At 41.1% G+C, this 24,092-nt stretch overlaps 2 protein-coding genes and 2 long non-coding RNA genes across 6 annotated transcripts; 3 read left to right on the top strand and 1 right to left on the bottom strand.

Moving 5' to 3' along the window:
• Positions 1–3,790: 3,790 nt before the first annotated feature.
• Positions 3,791–5,915, top strand: LOC309704718 (uncharacterized protein; the record flags this gene model as incomplete). The annotated part of the gene is made up of 6 exons (XM_082530129.1): positions 3,791–4,357; positions 4,530–4,706; positions 5,261–5,322; positions 5,399–5,461; positions 5,546–5,605; positions 5,688–5,915. Exons 1-6 carry the CDS (start codon positions 4,330–4,332, stop codon positions 5,913–5,915), a joined length of 618 nt encoding a protein of 205 aa, XP_082386255.1. The 5' UTR covers positions 3,791–4,329.
• On the bottom strand, positions 5,627–7,871 carry LOC309704707 (putative nuclease HARBI1). The gene is made up of 4 exons (XM_082530103.1): positions 6,823–7,871; positions 6,634–6,746; positions 6,437–6,548; positions 5,627–6,356 (listed from the first exon to the last, which is right to left on the bottom strand). The coding sequence occupies exons 1-4, from the start codon at positions 7,253–7,255 to the stop codon at positions 6,148–6,150; spliced, it is 867 nt and encodes a 288-aa protein (XP_082386229.1). The 5' UTR covers positions 7,256–7,871; the 3' UTR covers positions 5,627–6,147.
• Positions 7,872–11,548: 3,677 nt separating this feature from the next.
• LOC309704740 lies at positions 11,549–12,916 on the top strand. Its single transcript, XR_014276357.1, has 2 exons — positions 11,549–11,647; positions 12,025–12,916. It is a non-coding gene; the product is annotated as an uncharacterized lncRNA (long non-coding RNA).
• Positions 12,917–17,485: 4,569 nt separating this feature from the next.
• On the top strand, positions 17,486–24,014 carry LOC309704728. Of its 3 annotated transcripts, none has more exons than XR_014276341.1 (10): positions 17,486–19,446; positions 19,862–19,982; positions 20,335–20,536; positions 20,720–20,797; positions 20,967–21,110; positions 21,207–21,355; positions 21,472–21,537; positions 21,785–21,966; positions 22,064–22,174; positions 22,661–24,014. It is a non-coding gene; the product is annotated as an uncharacterized lncRNA (long non-coding RNA). The 3 variants fall into 3 exon arrangements; XR_014276342.1 differs by having other exon boundaries at positions 20,648–20,797; XR_014276343.1 differs by having other exon boundaries at positions 20,648–20,825.
• The last annotated feature ends 78 nt before the right edge of the window (positions 24,015–24,092 follow it).

Below are 24,092 nucleotides of genomic sequence, written 5' to 3'. Positions count from 1 at the left end.
AATCCAAGAAATTGCCACACAAATGTGTGCAGCCTAGATGCGAGCACTGCCGCGAGCCTAAATTAGCCGGAGACTCCGATCATCAGTGTTCATACAGCCTGTTGAAAAACAGAAGCCTAGCGATAAATATATTTTATATGATTTTGACACGAGAAACCACAACGGTAAACATGAGGCTAAGTTTGTGTGCGCGTCTGATCTGAAGGGCAATAAGTTCACATTTAATACATTAAAGTGTGTGGAGGCGTTCGTGCAGCATTAGAGAGGCCCAAGGTTTTGTGGGTACACTTTCATAGCACATAATGAATCTGGCTTTGATAACTACATACTCCTGGAGTACTTTGTCAGACAGAGCATAACACGTAGTGTCATAATGAGCGGCAGCCGTGTGATTTTGATGACCTGGACTATGACCAGCGGTGGATTGATTCGTTCAGCTTTTTGCCCATGAAGGTGAAAGGATGTCATCATGCATGCGGAGGAATCTGTCTCTGTTGAAGATGATATACAGGGCTCCCCCTACTCTACGCGGAGCTATTATTAGTAACTCAAACATGGATTTCATCAATGCGCTGTGTGAGATAGCCTTTAACGTATTGCATGGTAACATTCCACTGACCAATCAGCAGTACAAACAGCTAAAAAAGAAAACAATCAGACTGATTGCTGACAAAAAGATCAAAACTTTGAAAAAGAGAAAGACAATCAACCAATCTGGAGGGTTTTTACTGCCGTTATTAGGGGCTGCAATCCCTTTCATAAGCAGTCTGATAGCAAACAGGTGAAAATGGAACATGTGCAAAAGATGTTTTTGGTACCCCAACACCAGTTGGACTTAATAAAACAGCAGCAGCATCAGACAACAGGCTCAGAATGAGTTGGACAAGGAGATGTTACAAGTGTTACAAGATTCTGACATAGATGTGTCTGAGAAGGCTAAAAAAATACGGCGATATTCTCCAAAGACACCTCACGCTTGTGAGACAAGGTGCTCGTGAAAAGAATGTATTGTCTTTATCACTACCTGAACAATTTAACAGGCAACCCCAGTTGGCGGACACATCGCCTGTTCATGGTGATGCAGGGGTGAGGGATCTTGTTGCGGAGAATGTTTTAACACACATACCTAAAAGGAGTAGGAGGAATGCAGAACTTATTCTGTCAGTGGTGAGCCGTTCGCCAGACTTGATCTCTTACAATGACAAAATCGTTATTGATTAACACCATCCCTGGTTCACACATTTATGATCTAATTAAAGCCGTCACAACCACACACACCTTCTGAGGGTTTGAGACCCATCGGTTGGTCAGAGTTTTTGAAAGCTGTCTCAGATTTAAACGTACCGTTATCAGCCATATCCAACACAGGCATACGTAAGACCATAGCCATGTATAAAACCGATCACACACTGGCTGAAGACCCTGGTTTTTTTAAAAAACACAAAAAAAAAAAAAAAAAAAAAAAAAAAGAACACCCCTGGCGGACCGCTGCGACATAGTACACTAAAAAAAATAAAGAAAAAAAAAACAAATTAAAGGGGGGGGGGGGTCCTGTAGAGTGGTTGGATTTTTGAATTCAAGCTTTTTCTTATCACAGCTGAAATTGTTTTTCTGCATATTCCAAAAATCTATTATGCTCCTTAGATCAGTGAAAGTGTGTTGCTATAATATTTTGAGTGAGAGTGAGTGAGTGAGAGATTCTGCAAACTGGCTATTAATTTCCAAGATGTCACAGGTTTGATAACTACAAAGCCATGTTCACTTGTAACTGGTAAGTACAGGCAACATTTCTGTGAATTTTAGTTTCTTCAAATAACAGTCTTAATAATTTATGTACTTTTTAAAATGAGATATCCATCACAGTACATAAATGCAGATGACAGCTGTCTGTATTTGCTCGATCCTTAAAGAAATTCTCTGGAGCAGGAAGAGTCTGACCATGCAACCAAAAGAAAAATTATGCATTATTACCTGTATATTATGATAACAATATTAGGTACTCTGTAATGTCACTAGAAATGTGACAGGACCAAGGGCTGAATCTAAAGCGAATCAGGTGCTTTCAAACTGCGTAACACAGACTGTGCTCTAATATAATTTTTTTTCAATTAGTAGCTTAATAAACTACACTACAGCAGAAAAATAAAGATGAATAAATAATTGTTAGAACACAGAATGTCATCTTACATTGATTACAAAGAAGGATTAGCATGTGAATAGTGGACTGGCATGTTTATGGAGGACACACATTTTAACACAAGATTTGTGTTTTTTGGGATTTAAATGTGTCTGACATATTGTTGTCTTTTGTTGCAGACACCAAGTGTTGAGATCCTGTCTCAACCTACAGACCAAGAAGTGAGTGACACACACTTCATTCTTCCAACAGGTTACACATTATTTTTCAAGTATGTGTGTCAGTTGGGCCTAGTGCATAAATGAAATGCCCTGTGATTGTATTAAAACAATCAGTTTGAGTGAAGGTTTCTCAATGTAAACATTAGAATTACTTGTTTGTGAATATCTTAGCAGAAAGAAATTGGCTATACCATTTGTTAGTCCAAACTTTCCCTTAAAGCATCAAATTGATCTTTATTCTGACCAAATTTGATATTTTTGTCCTATTTGTCACCTAACCTCGCGCTGATTGGTTTATATGATTGGATTTCTTGGGAAATGGATTGCTTTACATCAGTGTTGAGAGCTTTTTTGACAACAGCAGGAGAAGTTAGAAGTCAGGAACATGGACTCCATGTGTAAGAGCCAAAGTCAATGTTTATCCTTTTTGTTTTGGTGGCACAGGTGTATAGCTTTACCTGCGTCTCAGGTGATGGTATGTGGGTGTGGTCACAGTCTATTTACCTGATGTCGGTGTTCGCAGCAGGTGTGTTGGGTGAGTGGTTTGTGGGCAAACTTTTCTGTTGACCGTCATTTTTTGGCACACCAGTTAATCCATGCGCTAGTTGTAAATTGATTGAAAGCGCAAATGTTTGTTTTTGTTTTGTTCTTAAAATAAATGCGCAAAGTACAAGTACGACTCATTATGGATTATTGGAGGCGCGTCACAGGGACACAACCAACTCAGCCGGCCGCGGCTTTATTTACGGATGAAAGTCGCAACACCATGTTCAGTCGTCATGTATTCATAAGAACATTCCGTATTCACATTATTAACTAGAATACTGTCTTTCTTACTTTCGCATTTGTTGTTTCGCAGATGTTTTTTGTTTCCATTTATGACAGCTGGGAAGGTGAGAAGCAAGTGGACAAATGATGAAGTGAAGGCTGTTGAGCGGCACACGTTTCATTTCATAACAAGCTGCAAAGTACCAGGTAAAAAAGGTATGTGACTCCTGCCTTCAAGCAGAGCCGGCAGCTCTGAAAGGCAGAGACTGGGTTGCCGTAAAGTACTACATCAACAACAGGATGATAGCATTAAAAAGAAAAATGAATAGATAGCACTATAAAATGCAGGTTCAGGTGGAATGCTGTATCAGTTAAAATTAACTTTACTTTCATTTAATTTTAAATTTGTCTTTAAGTCTATTGCATTGGTCGTAAGTTGCTCAGTCCTTTCCTGGGTCTGTTTTTAGTTTAAACAAGCAAGAGAGCCCTAGCCAAAATCTCAACACATGGGCGTGTTACTGGACGCATAGGTCACACTTTGTGATTCCCATGCCTCTAGGACCTTCGGAAAAGCATGTACCCATTTGTCACATGTTTGTCATTCATACTGATATATCATGAAAACAGGTATGTGTCTGTGCGTGTTGGTGTCCAGGGCCCTGTTTCAGGAAGCCGGTTTGGAAAACTCAGAGTGAAAAACGACACTCACGGTTGAGTAACCCCGAACTGTCCAACTCGGAATATTCCGTTCCAGAAAGGCTGATAACAATTAGTTCAATCAAGGCGGAGTTGCTTTAACCCCAAGTGAAGCGCGCGGACGAGGATACATAAAGCCCTGATAAGCGGAGCACAGATTAAGCGAGTCACCATGGAGACGGAGGGAAAGAAGGCGCGGGCGACGTATTTCACAGCGCTCGAGGCGGAAATTCTGATGGCAGCATATGCCGACAGCATGCACATCATGCAGAAAAAAAAGCAACACAGCCGCAGCTGCAAAGGAAAGGGAGCATGCATGGCAAAACATAGCCGACAGAGTCAATGCGTGAGTGGTAATGTAAACATTGATCTAGGGATTCCCACCCATTTAACACGTTATGTCATTATATGTTACCCCATTTGTCCTGTGCTACATATTAATATGTGATGTGATGTGAGCGCAGGTGCAACCCAACAGGCCCCAAATGTACCTGGCAGCAAGTAAAAATGAAATACAAGAACATAGTCCAAACAGGTGAGGTGTAATTGTATCATGAGCCATAGTGCTTGGTCTGTGTGTCCTATGTAGATCAATTGCAGTTAGAGGCCACAGTAATTTCCCCTCTGTGAGCACTTATTGAAATTATCTGAGCACATTACAAGTACATACTTGCTTACTCTGTATGCTCAAATGTGGCCCGTTATAGCCAACAGAAAAAAAGCGGAGGCCCGGAAAACAGGTGGGGGTCCTCCACCACCACCACTCACAGAGGCTGAGCAGTTGGCCCTCAGCCAAAACAGTGGGCGCCCTGTGGCTGAAGGCATCTCTGCGGGGACATCCTCTGAGTCAATAACCCCGCAAGACACAAGTGCCTACATAAGGGGTAAATCCAAAACAATACATGGCGTGCACACATCCATTCTGCACAGTCACCATGACCAAAATGAACTATGTCGCAGTGCAGTTACTGTCCTACTGACAGAGAATGACAGTCATCAAACAGTTAGGTGAATAGACAACACTGAGACACTTGGGAACTGTTAACGTGCTGCACGGGTGAGGGCCCAGGGAGAGACTCACACACACCGAGCTGCAGTGGTACGTCTTTATTATGTGCATAGCGGTGTCCGTTAATTTTGCATACGTGTGTGTGTGTGTTAACCCCCCACAGGGTGAGCTCCCTGTTCCCAGAGACAGAGCGAGTAGTACATTCCGTACCCTCCCCAATGAGTGTAACATATGAACATATACCTCAATGCAACATAGAGCTCATAAAGGCGTTCCCACCCTGACACCTACTGATTTTGCCTTCCCTCAGTGTCGGTTGTCTCCGAGAGCATACTGACAATGAGGTGTATGGTGATTGGTATGTCTGGTAATTGCCATTTGCGCCCACATAAGTCATGAGTGACCTGTATGAACCCCATATTCCCCCAGTTGACGGTGATGGTGTACTGCATCTGGTGCAGCCCCCTGTTGAGCCAGACCGACATGCAGTTGTGAGTACTCGTAATACTCCACAGACTACATGTGTCAACAGTGGAACAGCAATGTTGTTAAATGTCTCCACCACAGGCACATGATGACGACACAGTGACAGCTGCTACAGAGGAGGCCGCATCAGTGCCACACTATGAGGTATACAGTGTACAGTGGAAAATATAACAACTGACTACAATGTGGCACTATGATGACACCATGGACCTACTATGTCCCCGGCAGAGTGATGCTGCAAATGAAGAGGAAGAGGGTCCAGCCACTCCTACAACGAAGCTTTCCGCAGTGGGTTGTTCAGCACACATTCACAACCAACCTAAGTAGGCATGTACTATGGATGCCAATGCTATGTCCTTTGTTGCAATAGCTCCCTGTGAAGCAGCTGTATAGAACATATCTGGCCAGGAGGATAAGGAAGTGTGATATGGAAATGGTGCACCTCCAGCTGCAGATCCAGAAGTCGAAGCTGGAGATTGTACTGCTGGAACAACAGTTAAGGGTGGGTGGAGTGATCATAGATGGACGAATCATGTCAGTGTTTGTACAACATACTAATATTCGCATTTATTCATTGTGCACAGGACATACAGGGTGAGCAATAAAACAAGTTGACCACAGTATCTGTGTATTTGTCTCGTGACATGTTGGGTTGCCGGGTCACAGGAAATGGTTGTGGCATATGGTGTCTGACTGCTCGCCCATCCTGTACGTTCGTGGGTGGGTCAGGATGTTCATCATGTGGATCACTGCTGTCGTCTGGTTCAGCTGGACACTGTTCACCTCTAATCGTGGCAATGTTGTGTAGGATCACACATGCCACAATGATGTCACATGCCCTTTCTGGGGTGACTGAGTCCACGAAGGCACTGGAACCGGGCCTTGAGCATTCCGATGGTCATCTCAACTCTGGCCCGTGTCCTGCAATGGGCCAGATTATAACGCTGCTGTGGGCCCGGTTCAGGGTCAGGGTAAGGGGTGAGCAAATAGGGTAGACATGGGTACCCCCTATCACCGAGCAGGTGGCCAGTGAACTCTCCTAGGACAGAAGAATACATGTCAGTGCAAACGTCCCTGTGGCAATTGGTCTCTGTATATTTCACAGTTACTTCGACCCACCATGTCCAAATCTGTTGCTCAGTGTACATTCTCGGAAGATCCGTGAGTCATGGACAGAGCCTGGCCACTTGGCTTCCACATTTGTGATGATGTTGGCAGCATCACATATGATCTACACAGTGCAGAGTACACATATTAGCATCCGTTACCATGATGCCATCACTTGTTGGTGTGAAATGCTACAGGGAATTATGTACCTGTACATTGATGCTGTGGAAAGACTTCCTGTTCACAAAGTCTCCTTCATTTGCTGAGGGTGCAATGATTGGGATGTGGGTGCCATCTATACAGCCAATCACGCCTGGGAACCCTGTAAATTTATGTACCATTTAAGTAGTAGTTCAAGTATCACCACATCATACTTTACGTTTAGGTCCTCCTGATACCTGCAATTTTGTGGAATCCCTCTTTGATGAATCTTGTGGGTCTGTGACCGGGGAACACCACAAACGAGTGCAGGAGACGTTTCAGTGCTACTGTGACATTCCTGACTGCCCGACAGACGGTAGCCTTGGAAACGTGCTCAGCGTCACCGATATTGTACAGGAAGCTCCCGTTTGCAAAGAAACGGAGTGCGGTACAAAGAATATGTAATGGACTGAGCGCATGTCCGCGATGTGTCACATGCGTAATATATGGCCTGAGGATGTTATCCAAATAACTTATTGATTGTGCTGAGAAACGGTAACGTTCGCACAGGAAATCATCAGGTAATGATAAGATGTCCAGACGCGCTCGAATCACTCTCTCCCGGCGGAGAGCTCTGCGGAGAATTTGGGCTTCGATATCTACCGGCTCTTCAAGGAAGGGACACGCCATGTCTGAGACTTCCTACTGTCAGGTTTCCGACAAAGGGGCGGAGACAGTCAGGGTTAGTTGTGGTAAACCTGCTAGGGGGCAGGTTAGCTTCACGGCGTGTGTCGTCATAGTGACTCACTCAGGCTGCAGCTGAACTCGCTTTGTGAAACCGAAAACCCAGAGTTTTCGTTAACTCAGGGTATACTTACTCAGTTTTTCCCACTAAACCGGCTTCCTGAAACAGGGCCCTGGTTTCTGTGGATTCCGGGACCTGCTGCACCTGTGGAGCTACTTAGAGTGGCTGAGCTTCCGTCAATGCTGGATCGTGAGAATCTGCAAGTGTAGTCCGTGAGCTTAGATGTTTGAAAGTGTTTGTTTGCCACTGGTGAAAAGTTTCTAATGGCCGTTTCTGTGGTTTCCAGCAGGATCATTGACATGAGGGGACAAAGCAAGCAACACAGTATTTGGTAACAAAGGGAGCGGAAACAGATCACTATCACTGGGAGCAGACACTGCACGGACACACACACGGACACACACACACACACACACACACGATTCAAGGATGAATATTCATACCAGAGAGTCCTGCATTTGGGTCCTACTCTGTGAGAGTTTATATTTTCAGAGAAATACTTTGAAAATGTGCAACCAGGTGAAGGTGTTCACCTAGGACCCGAAAGAGGAAGTGGTTAAACCACTTATTACAAAGTGTAGTAAAGTGGCAGCCATCACCGATGGGGAGATTGTAGTGAAAATAACATGTCTGATGAGTTTCTCCAAAGTGGGGGTCTCCTATATAATTAAGGGGCAGGAACTAAGAGATAAAGCTCCCCCTAAAGACATAGACATCACTGCATGGACCCAGTTTTTCAAGGCACCTGCCCGTCTTTTTGCAGAAGACGTTCTTGTAAAAGCTGAGGATCTTTTACATCCCCTGGCTCCTGTGACTAACCTTAAGAGGAGCTCAACAAATGTGGGGCTTATAACAATAGAACGGGAGGTTAGAATTTGTGCAGCCATCAGAATTGATATTGCTTTAGGTTTTAGAAGCCATTAGTGTTTTTATGTATTTACAAGTAAAATCAATCATTTTTTTCCAAACAGATGCTAAATTGTGTCCAAAGAAAGGTTTGACCTGACTGTTTTGTTCCCCTGTTACGTTCTGGCTGCTACATGTTTTTCTTCTACCCCCCTCCCTCAGTGTTCGGCAGTGAGGAAGGAAACGAGTTCCTATTATTACACACAAAAAAAAAAAAAGTCAGTGGGAATATGGAAGTATTTTTGGTTTGTGTGTTGAGAATGTTTAAAAAAAAAAAAAAAATGGAATTCTAGATTAGAAATGGGAGGGGGGGGTTGAACAGCAGTTTAAAGGGTTTTCTAATGTGACGTATTTATATGAAAAGAATTGTAATAAGGAGTTGGAAATGCATACAGTGTTGTGTTTATGAAATGAAACTGAAAAGCATGGTTAATACAACAGTCTTTAAAGAACCGTTAGATGCAGGCTGTGTAGCTATACCAGGGGTCGGCAACCTGCATGCGGCTCTTTAGTGTTTATACTGCGGCTCCGTGGTTTGGGAAAACTGTAAAAGTATTTAGCTGAAGTGTATTTTATTTGTGCTATTTCTTTTTTAACTTTTAGTTCTAAATGAGAAGATTATCATGATCTTGAAATTGAAAAATAAAATGATACTTTATTATTTTTCATCGCTCAAAATAATAAAATGATTTTTAAGTTATTTTTCAGTCACACTCGCAGAAGCCGGTATATCTGCCGAAACGACGTGCATTTATCGAGACTTTCAGTATGGAGAAATGTAAAAAAAAGAAAATTATCTGAAGAAGATTTAATGATGCCTGGGTAGATTTATTTGCATTTACTTCTGACGAGAGCGGCCTACCATGCCTAATTTGTGGATTGTCGAAACAAAAACCGCTCACACCTCACAGACGACAGCTTACAGTCCTACGTAAAGACGAAAGTGACATCGTACAGCCCCTGTCCGCCGACGCTGTGCGCAGAGGTTGAGCAGGAGTCCCATTGCAAACCACGGCAGACCCAATGATGTTTGCATGAACATCCTTTTCAGCTTCTCTTTATTGACCACTTTTCACACATGCAGCTGGCTTTAGCTTTCCAGCACACAGCCCGACACATAACACAACAGCAGAGAGCACAGACTTTAAGGCGGCGAGTCGTGATTGCGGATGACGCTCAGGTGCGACCACCTCTCCTGCAGCAGCACTGCAGGCCACGCCCCGCCATACACATTAACCAGGTAAAATAAATATTTATGCAGATATTTTGCGAATATTATTCATTTTTTTTTTAGGAGCATAGTGCTTTTTTCCAATTATTTTTAAAATTCAGGTCAAGGCTCTACACGCTCCGAAAGCCCAAAGGCAATATAAGGATCAGTTTTTGTTTGCTACATGGATAATTTAAGTTCAGCTTCTCAATTCATTTAAAAGAGACCTTCAACTGGATGTTTTTAATTTTTGTTATAATTTTTTAAAGCATTCAAAATGTGTTCATTAGATAAATAAAATTTAATTTACTTTGTAGCCTTTCATGGATTTCATAAGCAACACACTATAGTTTTTTTATACAAAGCATAAAGGTAAAAGCAAACAAACAGTGTGCAGTGTTATTCTTCATTTTAGATGTCAAAAAGTATTTGCGGCTCCCAGTGTTTTCTATTCCGTGCAAACCGGGTACAAATGGCTCTTTGGGTCAGCAGTCGGACGTACCGCCCACGGTACATTGGATGGTTTAGGGGACTAATTGGTTACGTACAAAAACTTATCAAAAAAGAAGCTAAACATGTTATATATATTTGGAAAGCTGAGATTCTCGTGATTCGAACGATGTAAAGCATTTCAAGATAGAATCAACATAGCAGGTACAATTAGTGTTTATGTCAGGCTGCCAACATCGAAAAAAAACAATAACAATAAGGTCTGTACTCACATATAAAGCACCTGTTAGTCCACTGGTTCATAATATTCCAACAAAAACGGTGTAGTTAGACTGCCAAGAGTCCAGGCAATCCAAATCAGTCCAATATTTAGTCTCTGAGACATTTATATGTTGATAAACATCCACTGAATGTAATAGTATTGTTTCAAAGTAGCCGGCGAATAATCCTATTTTCGGTGCTTCCTGAAGCATTAGCAGCTCTTGACATGTAAATATTCCGGGTATTTTGATCTCAAAATGGCCGCTGACCTCTGCACTTTCGATTGACACCTCATTTGAACCAATGGGTGCTTCACACAGGTGTGAACAAGCAGCGATAGCCAAACACAGCTGGTGGTCAGCGGTCTGGCCAGCCCCCCTTTGATGGGCAGTAACTTCTTCCAATTGTGGCAGAGTGTCAAAATGATTGGCGTATCAGATAGCCAATGATCTTTAAAGAAGATTGATATGCAGCCTAAGGGGCAGGACACTTGTTTTTCCCCTTATATTTGCATGCGCAAAAGGTTTTTGTCACTCGTGCGCTTTTGCGTAAACTTTCATAGCGACGACAGCGTCTGTGTTCCTACAGCTAGTGATGGTGAGATGAAGCCTCATGATGAACTGAAGCTTTCCATCCAATTGGTCGACTCATGGTTCGAAGCATTGTGATGATTCATTTGCTCTACTGCGCCATCAAGTGGACAATTCAAGTGAAGCGGGCTCTTTGATTATAATGATGTGTAAACCTTATGTACATCTGGATAATGACACAAACTAGTGTTTGGTGCTTCACTTTTTAATAAACTAAAAGACAGAAATCAGATTATAGGATGTGTAGTGTTGTTTATTTATATTTTGGTGTTTATCATTTGTGATATTTATTACTGTGTGCATACTTTATTAGGAGAGACAAAATTTAAAAAAAAAAACATCTCTTCCTTGCTGGTTCCATCGAAGAAGAAATGCACAAGTAACTATGTAGCACGTACGTAATCCAATTCCACAACATGGTGTGATGGGGAATCAGCTGTTTTCCTGCCCATGTTATTTCGAATCTGGCGCGAACCGATGAACCAGTCCCTGAATCAGTCACGTGGTACGGACTGCCCGCGAGGCCTCGAACGTCACTGCATACGTAATCAAAGCAAGCCTCGATACGCGCTTCAGAAAAACGCCCCCGCGATTACCCGACGCACGATTCGAAGCTTCGACACACAGGACACATCACTACATACAGCATTTTGAGAGAACTTGCGACCAAAGGAGCTTTGTAAGTACAAAATGGCAAAGAGGAAAACTTACTTCTCACTGGAAGAAGTCCTCGAACAATGCACTCGGCGTGACAGTGATCAGTCGGAGGAAGATATTTCCGAAGAAGACAGTGATGTTTCCTTTGTTGACTCGGTAGCAGAGGATATTTTTTTGGATGGAGGAGACGCTACTCTCGACATGTAAGTGTTTATTATATCATACAATGATATTACTGTTTGTATGTGTGCCTTTGTGTGTGTGTGCGCCTTTGTGTGTGTGCGCGCCTGCTCCTCTGTGTGTTTGATGCGTTTTTACTAACTCCTGCTGTGTTTATATTGTTTGTTTGTGTGCATCTTTGTGTTTTGATTGTGTTCTTACTAACTCACGTCGTGTGTCTTTATATAATGTGTGTGTATATATATATATATATATATATATATATATATATATATATATATATATATATATATATATATATATATATATATATATATATATATATATATATATATATATTGTGTGTGTTTTGAGGTGTTCCTGCTAACTTATATCGTTGTTGTTTTTTTGTATATCACAGACAATCATCAGAATCAGATGAACTATGGGAGCCAGCCAGTAAAAAGACAAGTACAGAGGAACACGATGACAGCATTTCGTCAGAAGAGGAGCCACATCCTTCCACTTTCCAAAGAGTTTCTGGAAGCAGAAGGCCAAGAGGGAGGGGGAGAGGAAGAGGAAGAGGGAGAACTGGCAGCAGTCAAGCTGAGATGCCAGCCAGTACACCTGAAGAGGGATGGAATGATACAGATGCTCCAGACATAATACCACCACAGCCCACCTTCAGGCCCATCAAATCACCAGGACCTCAGATCATACCTACAGCTTCATACACATCACCCTCTCCAAACAGAGCACATCACAAGCCTGTGCATATCAGTGGACACAGCACCACAGGTCGTCTGAGGTGCAGACACTGCCAGGCAAAGACACCAGTAAAGTGCTCCTCCTGTGATGTGCCTTTGTGCTTTTTGCCAAGTCGAGATTGTTATAAAGACTGGCATGATGCCAATGATCTCTAAAAAATATAATTGTAAAAATACATTTGTGTGAAAAACTATATATATATATTTATACACCCACAGATGCATATACATAATGTGTGTATATATAGTGAGTTTTAATGCCATAATACTTTTTTTTCCCTTTACATTTGTTTCGAAATTGAAAAAAAAACACTGTATAATGTTTATGCTCCTGTAATTTTGTAAAGTATTGACAATAAATCTGGATGTAAGAATAGCTCTGAGTGTAACCTTTAATTAGAGACCAAAATTAGGACTGTACATAAAAGCATTCAAGAATTACAGCCTTTTATGTGTTGATTGTTACAAAGGGCCATTTGGAGTCTCCAAGTGGCCTTTTTTGGGTAGCGCCTATACATAGACCTAAATAAACTTGCATAGAACACTCATTTTCTAAGATATTGTTATCAAATTTGAATTGTGGCTTGGTAAGGCTTCATGCTTTGATCCTGTTGTGTTTTCCAGCTAATACCTCACAAGGTAGGCATCTGCATGCATTCCTTACAAAAAAAAAAAACTTGGGCGGATTTTTTTTTCTCTCTTTTTTAGTGTGTTCAAAGTTCTATTACTCAATAGCAGTATGACATAAAGTGATTCTGACACCTCAGGAACAAACTACAGATTGTCTCCTTTCAAAAGAGACCAAAACCATGCATATACTCCAAATGGTTCAAGAGCAGCATGCAATTTATTTTGGATATGCCTTTTTCACAAATTTTAGGCAAAATTTGTAGGACTGCTAAGGGGTTAAAGGTTGCTGACCCCTGAGCTAGACAAATGTTACACAAGGACTACTTGGATGGGGAACCTGGTCAACATGAAACATTTGTGGGTGGGTGAGGGTTATGTTTTTGTGGCAGGATGAGAAGATGAAAAATGTTTGCAAAACAAGAATATCAGAAATAGAAATCAAGATCAAAAGGTTAATGTTTTGTATTATTAAAGAGGCAAGTCTATCAAAATTATGCATGGAAAACATGCATTCAGTGATGTGTAGAAGTAGAAAAATTCCTACTGAATGTTATCTGTAATGTGAAAATATTTAAAAACAAATGCAATAATTATGCTTTGGATATAATTGAATTATGTTTTCTGTCCAGAAAGCTTTGACCTGACTTGCATTCCCCTAAAGAGGTCCAGGGGATGAGGGAAAACAACAAAAAAGGTATCCAGGATGGAAGAGGAGACAGGGAAGCAAAATGGTTAAATTTGAGTTTCCTAAAATAAGCAAAAACAGACTGACAAGCCACTATCACCTTTTAAAGAAAGAAGGGGAAGGAAAAAAGGGGAGGAGGGAAGAAAAACCCTAAACAGACTCCTCTCCACAGAGCAGGCACACTCAACCACCACACACACAGGTCAAGACTCTCTAGCACGAGAGCTCGCCTTTCTCTGGCCTTAAGTACTCTTTATTGTTGATGGGCGTCAGCTGTATAAAACAAGGTGGCACCTAAGGCAGGAGAGATGGCAGGACACACCTACACGGGGACAATTTCAGGAGAGGGTCCTGCGAGGGCTGTAACACTATCTCCCATAAATACAAACCAGTAGTTTGTCACAGAAGGTCCTACACATTGCAGTAAGCAAACCAATTAATTATACCTGCAATCGTTGCACCACCAAATTGTAAATATGAAGTGGCAACCCCTAATCCTACCCCTACTCAAGTAAATTTAAGTAAATGTAAGTGTTTAAAAAAAAAAAGAAAGAAAAAAAAGGTACTTTTATTGCACCATGTTCACTCATGAGCTGCTGTAACATAAATTAAATGGCTGAATTGCCACCTCAGCATGCAGTCAAGAGTGTTGCTAATGACCTGCTAATTGTATTCAGGTGCAACTAGATTGTGTTTTCTGCAACATAAGAATGAAACAGTAAAAAAATGAAAATTCAAAAAAATAATTTTTGTTAATGAAGGACTGAAATTGTTAAAGTGTGTGCTGTGGCAGACAGAAGGAAGAACCCAAATGCAGGACTCGGAACACGGAAAAGTAATCTTAAAACTTCGGACGTGGCTTCTACATTCTACACCAGCGGTCCCCAACCTTTTTTGCGCCACGGACCGGTTTATGCCCGACAGTATTTTCATGGACCGGCCTTTAAGGTGTCGCGGGTAAATACAATAAAATAAAAGTAGTACCGGTACCGAAAAAAATAAGATTTAATTATAACACACGTGAAAAGACCCAGGAAAACCGAGTTAACGATAAAAACAATAACAAAATAATGCTGAAAAACCAATAAAAACCATACATTTCACACCTGAGCCTCTACTCTCGTGGCCCGGTACCAAACGACTCACGGACCGGTACCGGTCAGAGACCCGGGGGTTGGGGACCGCTGTTCTACACAGATGCTCTCATAACCCAAATCCAGTTGGCTTTGTAAATTATTTAAAAAAAATAAAATTATGAATGCTGTATGTATTTTGTTCATTCCTAAGTTGTGAGTCTACACCAACTAAAATACTTTCTTTAGTTATTAACATTCGAAATGATGAAGGCACTTAAAAAGTAACACAAAATTAGCTGCCTTTCCAGAAACTTAAGGTTTTGTGAGGGCACAAACACGTTTAGTCTTTCCCTCCTAGGCTTTAAGACTTGTGATTGGGCAAAATTTTGTTTTTAGTGTTTACATGCGGAGATATTTTTTTTCAAAACTGCATGCGTGGACAGGATTAAAAAAAACAAAAAACCCCCAGAAAATCTCAGTTTTTAAAAATACCCGTGTACGTGTGGACGTAGCCTAAAATAAACAGGCAGGATTAACGGAAGGATTGGGAACAGGTGGAAACACAGCTGGGACTAATCAAACCTAAAGACACAAGGGGCAGCAAAAGTAGATAGGCATCTGACATAGGCTCTGACTTAGTAAATGTAATTAGTACATCAGAAAGTATGGGTTCTACCTCTTTGCTTTCTGATGTTTTTTGTTTATTAGCAGCTATTTGCAGCTGCCCAGAGAAACTTTACATTTCCATCGACATCAGTTGAGAGCCACGCGCATCGAGATAAAACAATTTTGATTAAATAATGAATTGTAGAATAAATACTCCGTTTGTAAATTCCTTTTTGAATTCCACATTAAAAAAGTGATTTTTAAAAAATGCTTTTTAAAAACCTCATTTCAAAAACCATTTTCAAATTTAAAAAACTGATTTTCAAAATGTTTTTCTAAATATCTCATTACAAAAACCATTTTTTAATTCCAACTTAAAAAGGCTATTTTTGAAAATGCTTTTTAAAAACCTCCATTTCAAAAAAAGTTTTCAAATTTCAATTTAAAAGACTGATTTTCAAAAGCCCCATTTCCACGCTCCACTTTGCGTGACCATTCCCCCCCGCCTGTCCCGTTTGCCATCAGAATTATTGTCTAAAGGCAAAGAAAGATGCCCAACGGATTTACTTTACCAAATGGACCATCCCGGCCTTGCCATATTGGTCTATTTGATTCACCTTTGCATTTATTGTTTATTTTATTTTCACAAACAGTATCCCACATTCTTGATTTACAACACTTGTTGTAATGACTAACTACTCCTGACATTTTGGAGATGTTAGCTCTTTATACAGTAAAGCTACAGTGGGATACAAATAATATCAGGCTGATCCTGCCATGATTTGTTCCCCCTGTCTAAATCACGGACAAACGGTGTCCTACAGTTTATGTTTTTAAACCCATTTTGCACAGAGGCATTTTTTTGATTTGATTGCAATGTTGAATATTGATACACAGGGGGGGAAAAAGCAACTACACGTAAAATAATCACACCGTTACGCCTCTGCCTTTCTAAATGGAGGGACACTGCGTGTATATATGTAAGCTGTAAAACCTGAAGATAGTCAGATTAACAGAAACGGTATTTTGTCTCTATGGCTACGTTCACACTGCAGGTCTTAATGCTCAATTCTGATTCTTTTTGATCAAATCCGATTTTTTTTTTTGTCTGCTTGTTCACACTACAAATAAAATGCGACAGCAAACGTGCTGTAGTGTGAACGGTTCATGGCCCTCAAAGCGACCCGCATGCGCAAAAGAAGACATCACGCACAACACGCTCTGTTTACGGAAGTAAAAATGGCGGCTACAGAGCGAGTAGGTGTTGTTGCAGCAGTTTGTCAATTTATGCAGTCATAACCGACAGAATGTTGACAAATTAATCAGAGAAAGGAGGACACTGAGAAAAAAGAGTCAGTGCTTTAACAATGGCCTTGTTTGGAGCAGTGGCTGCTACCTCCGTGCAGAGGTATATATGGACACGGAGTCAGAACCAGTAGTGGTGGGATTGGGATGTGAGAGGCTTCACTGACACGGAGTTCATCCACAATTTCAGGATGTCAAGACAAACACTTGAATATCTCTGTCAGCGCCTTTCAGCTAGAGTGCTTAGACAGGATACTCATCTCCGCCAATCCATACCTGTGAGCAACCGCGTTGGAGTCGGGCTGTATTGGCTGGCAACAGACGCATGTTATTAGACCATGTCAAACCTGTTCAGAGTTGCCAAATCCACAGTTTGTTCCACCGTCCATGAATTCTGCTTTGCAGTCCGCTATGTCCTCATGCCTGAGTACATTGTACGGGGCGATCGTGGCTGAAGAGTTGGCAGTTCGCCTTGTAATTTCTTAAATAGATAACTATCATATCTGATATCATATCTCACAGTACAATAATATTGAATGGGTTGCATTGTTGTATTTTGTCATGTTTCTCAGGTCTTTGTCTGAATTTCTACGAACATTATTGCTAAGGATTGTCTTATTGCATTGGAGTCACACTGGGTTAAATATGTACACTTGGGTTTTAAGGGGTATTTATTATTTTCTTCTTTTTTTGGGTTGTATGGAAGCCCCAAACGCAATTTCATTGTTCTTGACAATGACAATAAATAAATAAATACTAAATAATACTAAATACTAATCGGAAGGTTGCCGGTTCGAGCCCCGGCTTGGACAGTCTCAGTCGTTGTGTCCTTGGGCAAGACACTTCACCCGTTGCCTACTGGTGGTGGTCAGAGGGCCCGGTGGCGCCAGTGTCCGGCAGCCTCGCCTCTGTCAGTGCGCCCCAGGGTGGCTGTGGCTACAATAGCTTGCCATCACCAGTGTGTGAATGTGTGTGTGAATGGGTGGATGACTGGATATGTAAAGCGCTTTGGGATCCTTAAGGACTAGTAAAGCGCTATATAAATACAGGCCATTTACCATTTACATTAAATGGCCTCAAGGAGATGACCCGATACAAGTTATTGAAGTGTGCCGCAGCAATAGATGAGAGTCACATTCCCATCACTGCTCCTGAGGACAATCACTGTAATTATTTTAACTGCAAAGGCTGGCACTCTGTCATCCTTCAGGGCGTCGTCGACCATCAATTCTGGCAAGCATACTATGATCTGTTAATTATGAAAAATTGAAAGGAAAAAAAAACGTGCATTTGAATGGCTCAAACGTATATACAGAGCTGGACAAAAAGTAGTCGCCTAAAGAATTATGCAAGTAACCGTTTGATCATAAGTGTGATGAACATTTTGTGTTGTTTTCCTTCAGTCTCTCTGTTTTCTCCTAATTACCCACATCTTTCCTGCTTCCAGTAATCGGTATCCCTATGTATTTAAACTCACTTTACTTGTATTGGTTTTTTTATGTAACAAATTTTTAAATGATTACTATTACATAAATGAGTGATCCTTTATAAATTGTCATAAGTAATCAACTGTTGCTCAATGTAGTAGTGAACTGTTACTTTTACAAGTAAAACTACTCTTAAAAGTTAAAACTTATACTACCCACCTCACAGATTTCATATATTTTATTAAAATATATTGCATTTTCTGGCACCCATACCCAGACCAAAAAGTATTGTTTGACTGATGGCCCGTAATATAAAGACTTGTTTTGGACTTTACGTTTCGCAATTTTGCCTTTAAGTTATGAATTTATTTTGCTGTTTACATATGTCCTGATAATTATCCTTATTGCTGTTTTAGAGAAGAGCAGTGCTTCAAAGGATACTTGCAGATTCCTGTCAGAATCTGCAGATTTACAGCAGAAAAAAAATGTTCACGTTTCTCAAACGTCGTCTTCCCAACAGTTTCACAGCAGAGTGAAGCTGACCCCCCACCCACTTGAAACGTAAAGGCAAATAGGCGGAGCGGTTAGTGCTACGTTTGTGCAGATTTGTGCAGGTAAAATTTGCGTTTGTGCTGCTACGGTTTTTGAGATATTAAACATTATTTTATAGGTCATTCAAAGGTCACCATCCCCCAGACTGCTCCAAAACAAACCAAAATGGTCTACTTTTTTTAGTGCTACGTTTGTGCTGATTTGTGCAGGTAAAATTAGCGTTTGTGCTGCTACGGTTTCCGAGATATTAAAAGTTATATTTTTTGCTGATGACATCACCATCCCCCCAGACTGCTCCAAAACGGGCCAAAATGGTCTACTTTTTTAGTGCTACGTTTGTGCTGATTTGTGCAGGTAAAATTAGCGTTCGTGCTGCTACGGTTTCTGAGATATTGAACTTTATTTTATAGGTCATTCAAAGGTCACCATCCCCCCAGACTGCTCCAAAACAAACCAAAATGGTCTACTTTTTTTAGTGCTACGTTTGTGCTGATTTGTGCAGGTAAAATTAGCGTTTGTGCTGCTACGGTTTCCGAGATATTAAAAGTTATATTTTTTGCTGATGACATCACCATCCCCCCAGACTGCTCCAAAACGGGCCAAAATGGTCTACTTTTTTAGTGCTACGTTTGTGCTGATTTGTGCAGGTAAAATTAGCGTTCGTGCTGCTACGGTTTCTGAGATATTGAACTTTATTTTATAGGTCATTCAAAGGTCACCATCCCCCCAGACTGCTCCAAAACAAACCAAAATGGTCTACTTTTTTTAGTGCTACGTTTGTGCAGATTTGTGCAGGTAAAATTAGCGTTTGTGCTGCTACAGTATCTGAGATATAATGATTTTAATTATTACGGCCTACACTGTATAACACCAGTGTCTGTGGCAGTGAGTTTCAGCAGCTGTGGAGTTTTGCACTTTTTCTAGGCTTGCTGCATATTAACTTTTATTAGTTTACACTTTAGTAACACAATTTATTCAGCGGAAAGGTCGATATTTCTTTTGTTACTAGTGCAGAAATGTACACAAGGTAGGCTAAAGTTTTTATTTTTTCTGTGGCAAAACTGAGTTTCATGTGAAGTGATTCACGTATACCTAAATTATTATTATTTTTTACATACCCAGTTGGCCTCTATTATTTTGTTTTGAATTATATATGTTCATTATTATTAATGTAGCTGTCTCAGAAAAAATGAAGTGTTTGCTTTGATAGGTTGTTACCTACGTGTAGAAAAGTGAATATTCCACAGCACCTAGGCGAGGGATCTTCAACCTGCGGCTCTAAAGCAACATGTGGCTCTCCGGCCCCTCCACTGTGGCTCTTGTAAGACCAAGTAAGTCATTTTTTTATTATAAAGACAACAAGAAAGGGTTCTGTTAACAGTTTTAACAGAACCCTTTAACAGAAAAATTATTGACAGAAAAATGGAACGGGTACTTTCAAGGCTACGGGTGAAGGTGACTGGGTGTGTAAAAGCAAATATGCATCAGACTGACAAAGAAAAGAGTGTTAAAAGATTTTTAATTTAGAACTTTAACTTTATGTGCAAAACTGAACTTACTAATAACACACACTAGCCATTTGAACACATGTAACTGTAATGAACCAAATAAAACAGAAAAATGCAGGCAGCACTCATTATACTGTGTATAACACAGCATGGGGTTGTATTTTTTTCTTTTCAGATGCTCCTGTCACTCCATTTCCCAGGTCATCATAGCACTCCCACACACATGGAGCTCTCCTGCAGTATGCAGTGTAATGCCCCAAACCATCAGTGGTCATCTTTCCGTGGAAAGCAATTAATGCCCTCAAAGTGAACGACTTTCCTTGGAGAACCAGGTTGGAGGGAAATTCATTCAGTGGAAATTCTGTTTGGTTTGCAAGGTCAGTATCAATCCACACGATATCTCCAATGTTGTAGCTGTGAGTAACTGTCCCTGCACAGAGCTCATTTCCTGTGGTGCTGTCTTCTGTTTTGAATTCTGATGGACACAGAGATGGATTGGTGAGTGGCCTGAGGCAGGTAGACTCAGGTAGGCCAAGTCCTGCTTCCACAGCCGTGCCAAGATGAGCCATACCAGACTCTTTGAGGACAGAGATGGCAGGAGAAACAAATGGCACTTCCCTTGTCATCCCTTTGCTGAGGTAGCAGTGCTGTGAGGAGCAGTGTTTGGTAAAATAAACACTTGAGATGTTCCTCATTGTCTTAGCAATTACAGCAGAGATATTGCACTGAGCATCGATTTGGATCGCAGCAGACCTCAACGAGACAGCTTCAAACATTACACTAAGCAGCTCTGCTCTCCTCCTGTAGGTTTGTTGGGTCACACCATCTGTGGCAATGGCTTTCACCAGCTGCAGGACTGGGTTTTCACTGTCTTTCAGAACAGCATTTTGAAATGTGGAGCTGTCACAGAAGGCACAACATAAGCACTGAAAAAATGCATCAAATGCACAGGTATTGAGCACAGAGATTGTCGATTCCCCTAATCGAATAGGCTGATGGAGGTTTCCATTTTTTAATAATCCCACTTTCACTCTTTTGGCCCCAAAGGTTTTATCTGCATGGAGCCATTCGGTACATGAAGAGAGGTAGGAAGTCCTCTTCCTTTTTTTGGGTGGAACAGCTAGGCCCCTCCAGTTCTCAACTGCATCCCCATCAGCCGGAAGAATGTTTGTGGCAGCATCAGATCCCACAAACGGGTGAGCATCCATTTTTATTTTGTCTTCTGCATTGTGAGTCGTCATGGATCCAGAATTGGCATCTGTGACTTTCAGTGATCCCACTGTTGGCTCATCTTTGACCTTTTCTTTTGCAGAACAAATCCGCATATTTCCCTCGATGAATGAAAGATGACGAGCAATGAAGCGATCGACTCGAAGAGGCAAGTTGTCATGTTTGAAAAGGCCATGTTTTATGTTTTTGAACTCAGCTTCAACAGTGGCTGAACTTGCTGTGATGCTGGTGCTTTGGAAGAGAGGGACCATTATTCCTGTCCAGAGTGGCAAGTAACTTGCCAGTCTTATTATATGAGGAATAATCTCAGGGAGAAAGTGAATATTATCTCTATCCCCGTTTGCTGCAGCAAGTGACCTGCTCTCCTCACATATTTCTGTTACCCACTGTCGTAGGTCAGTCTGGATCTCATCCACTGAATCCACTCTCTCACTTTCCTCCGTCTGTTCATCTGGAATGATGATGGAGTCTTGAGCAATTTGGGCTTTCAAGTATTTCTTGCACCTTTCTGAAGGAAGAGGGGCTCCAGAACTGTCATCACCTTCTGCCTCACTGAGGGCCACAACAGTGATAGCACGTAGGAGCTGTTTTGCATGGTCCAAACATTGAGACCGAAGAAGTTTTGCTAATGACCTGACAAAGAAATCTTTAACACGATGTGTTTTCTTCTTCAGGCAGTCCCACTGGCATATCATCTTGATGCAGTGCGCAACATCAACCCTGATATAACAAGGGGGGAGTTTGGCAGACTGGGTTCCAAGAAGGACATGAAAGCATTCATTAAGGTAGGACTTCAGATCAGGATGAGGAGTGAAAGCCTTGACCAGAGCTCCCAGAATTGCCAGAGAAAAGTCACTCACAGCTTCCTTTGGCACAGGTGCACCTGCACGAATCCATTCTGTCAACCAGTTTGCGATGGCATTAACATCATGTTTCTCTGACAGCATTTGCACCACTGGGATACTGGGGCAATTGTTTTCTTTCAGAATACCTTGATAAAGGAAGATATGGCCAGATTTGCCATTTGGTCTCAGCAGTTTTTTCACAACTGAACCGGTTGCATCAAAACACACAGTTGGGGGAGATTTTTTTGACAATGTCTTATAAACATGCATCTGTGTTTGACTCCAGTAGTGACAGAAAAACTTGTCCAGTCCAATATCTCGGATGCTACCACTGTGAGGAACACTATATTTTAACAATTGCAGAGATGCAATGGGGTCCTTATCTCCTAATTCCAAGTCTTTTCTCTCTTGTTTGGCTTTTCGCAGAGTGGCCAAATTTGGAAGGTGGCTTGGCTCAGGATCTCCAACATCCATCAGATCTGCTGCCCTCGCTGACCTCCATACAGCTGGTTCCATTCTGCCCTCACACAGCTCTTTAGCGATCTGTTCACACAGGTTTCCAGACATGAACCGCTTGGAGTGGCCAGTGTGCAGGGAGAAATCTGTATTTCTCATGAAACACTGGAGCACCATTGGACTATTAATTGCTGGCTGTCTGTCACATGACATTTCTAACTGGCCATGACACTCCTTACAGTCGCCTCTGATGTCCAGATATTTATTGTTGACAGTTGGATGGACCTTTGCTCTACGGAACACAAGTGTACATGTATTTTTGATCTTCTTCCATATAAGATCGTTGATGATATGAGTCCAAGTGCCAGGTTTCAAAATTGTGTATTCCCTTTTTTGGGTAGGAGAAAACTTGTCATTGTATTCAACCTTTTCAGGAGTAAATTTAACCCAGTCCTCAAAAGAGACTTCTAGTTCAAAAGCTTGACAGTTTTCTTGTCCAGGAGAAATGCAATGTGAATCTAACTCTCCTTCACTATTACTTTCCTGATCACTGATTTCCAAAGCTGACCAGATGTTGTGTCTATTTAGCTTCACAAAAGTGTACAGGGCCTTTGCTGACATCTTGTCTTCTAGCTGCTGACTCAGCTCTTTCCAGACTGATGCAGCTGGAGTGGCTATTTTGCCATTTTGGACTATGGCCTCTTTTGAATTGCAAAGAACTGCAAAAATGGATACCTTGTCTACAGATGGCTTTTGAGGCATCTAAAAAAAAAAACAACACACTGATTATGATGGAGCAAAATGTGATTTCTGAACTATATATACAGCCAGGAGCAACCCCTCCCCCAAGTTCTCCACCAATCTACACTTTCATATTTTCTGGAATTATTGTTTTTAAGATGGAGCTATTGAATTTGTGAGTTTATTAAATTGAGTCTGAGTATTTAACCCATGTACTGTACAGCACTTTAGTCCAGTGTGCTACATGTTTTAAAGTGCTTTAGAAACTTTTTTCTTGGACATTTTTGAAAATGTTTAACATTGGAAAAAAAAATCCTTTTGATCCAGACAGTTAGCTATATCATGTATTAACTCAGTAACTAAAACCTCAGTATTTTAAATGTAAGCTTACCTTGTTCAGAAATCAGATGAACGCTGTTCTAAGAATCCTTCAGACACAGTAATGCCAAAAAATAGTTTTTTCTGCCAGAAAATGTGTAAAGATTGCTAGCTTGTTCGTTTCTCAAAAAGTGTTCATGGGAGTGTAAAATTTTCAAATGTAGTTTTCAATAAAGTTTTTTTAATCCACTCTAAAAAAAATAAATACTCAAGCATTTGCATCGTGGTTTTATGAACAAAAAGTGATTGAAGTAAAGAAATTGAAGTTTAAAACAAAATACAC

The sequence above is a fragment of the Aulonocara stuartgranti genome (assembly GCF_965226115.1).
Source record: "Aulonocara stuartgranti genome assembly, chromosome: 4".
Lineage (NCBI taxonomy): Eukaryota > Metazoa > Chordata > Actinopteri > Cichliformes > Cichlidae > Aulonocara > Aulonocara stuartgranti.
Note: the sequence above shows the minus strand (reverse complement) of the source record. Positions and strands in the feature narration are given on the sequence as shown.

Bases quoted from the DNA above. Each gene is read 5' to 3' on its own strand.
- LOC309704707 (XM_082530103.1), bottom strand. From the start codon at position 7,255: ATGGCGTGTCCCTTCCTTGAAGAGCCGGTAGATATCGAAGCCCAAATT. The intron at 6,747-6,822 runs GTATCAGGAGGA...ATAAATTTACAG, and splicing joins GGGATTCCACAAAATTGCAG to GGTTCCCAGGCGTGATTGGC. The intron at 6,549-6,633 runs GTACATAATTCC...TGCACTGTGTAG, and splicing joins TCCACAGCATCAATGTACAG to ATCATATGTGATGCTGCCAA.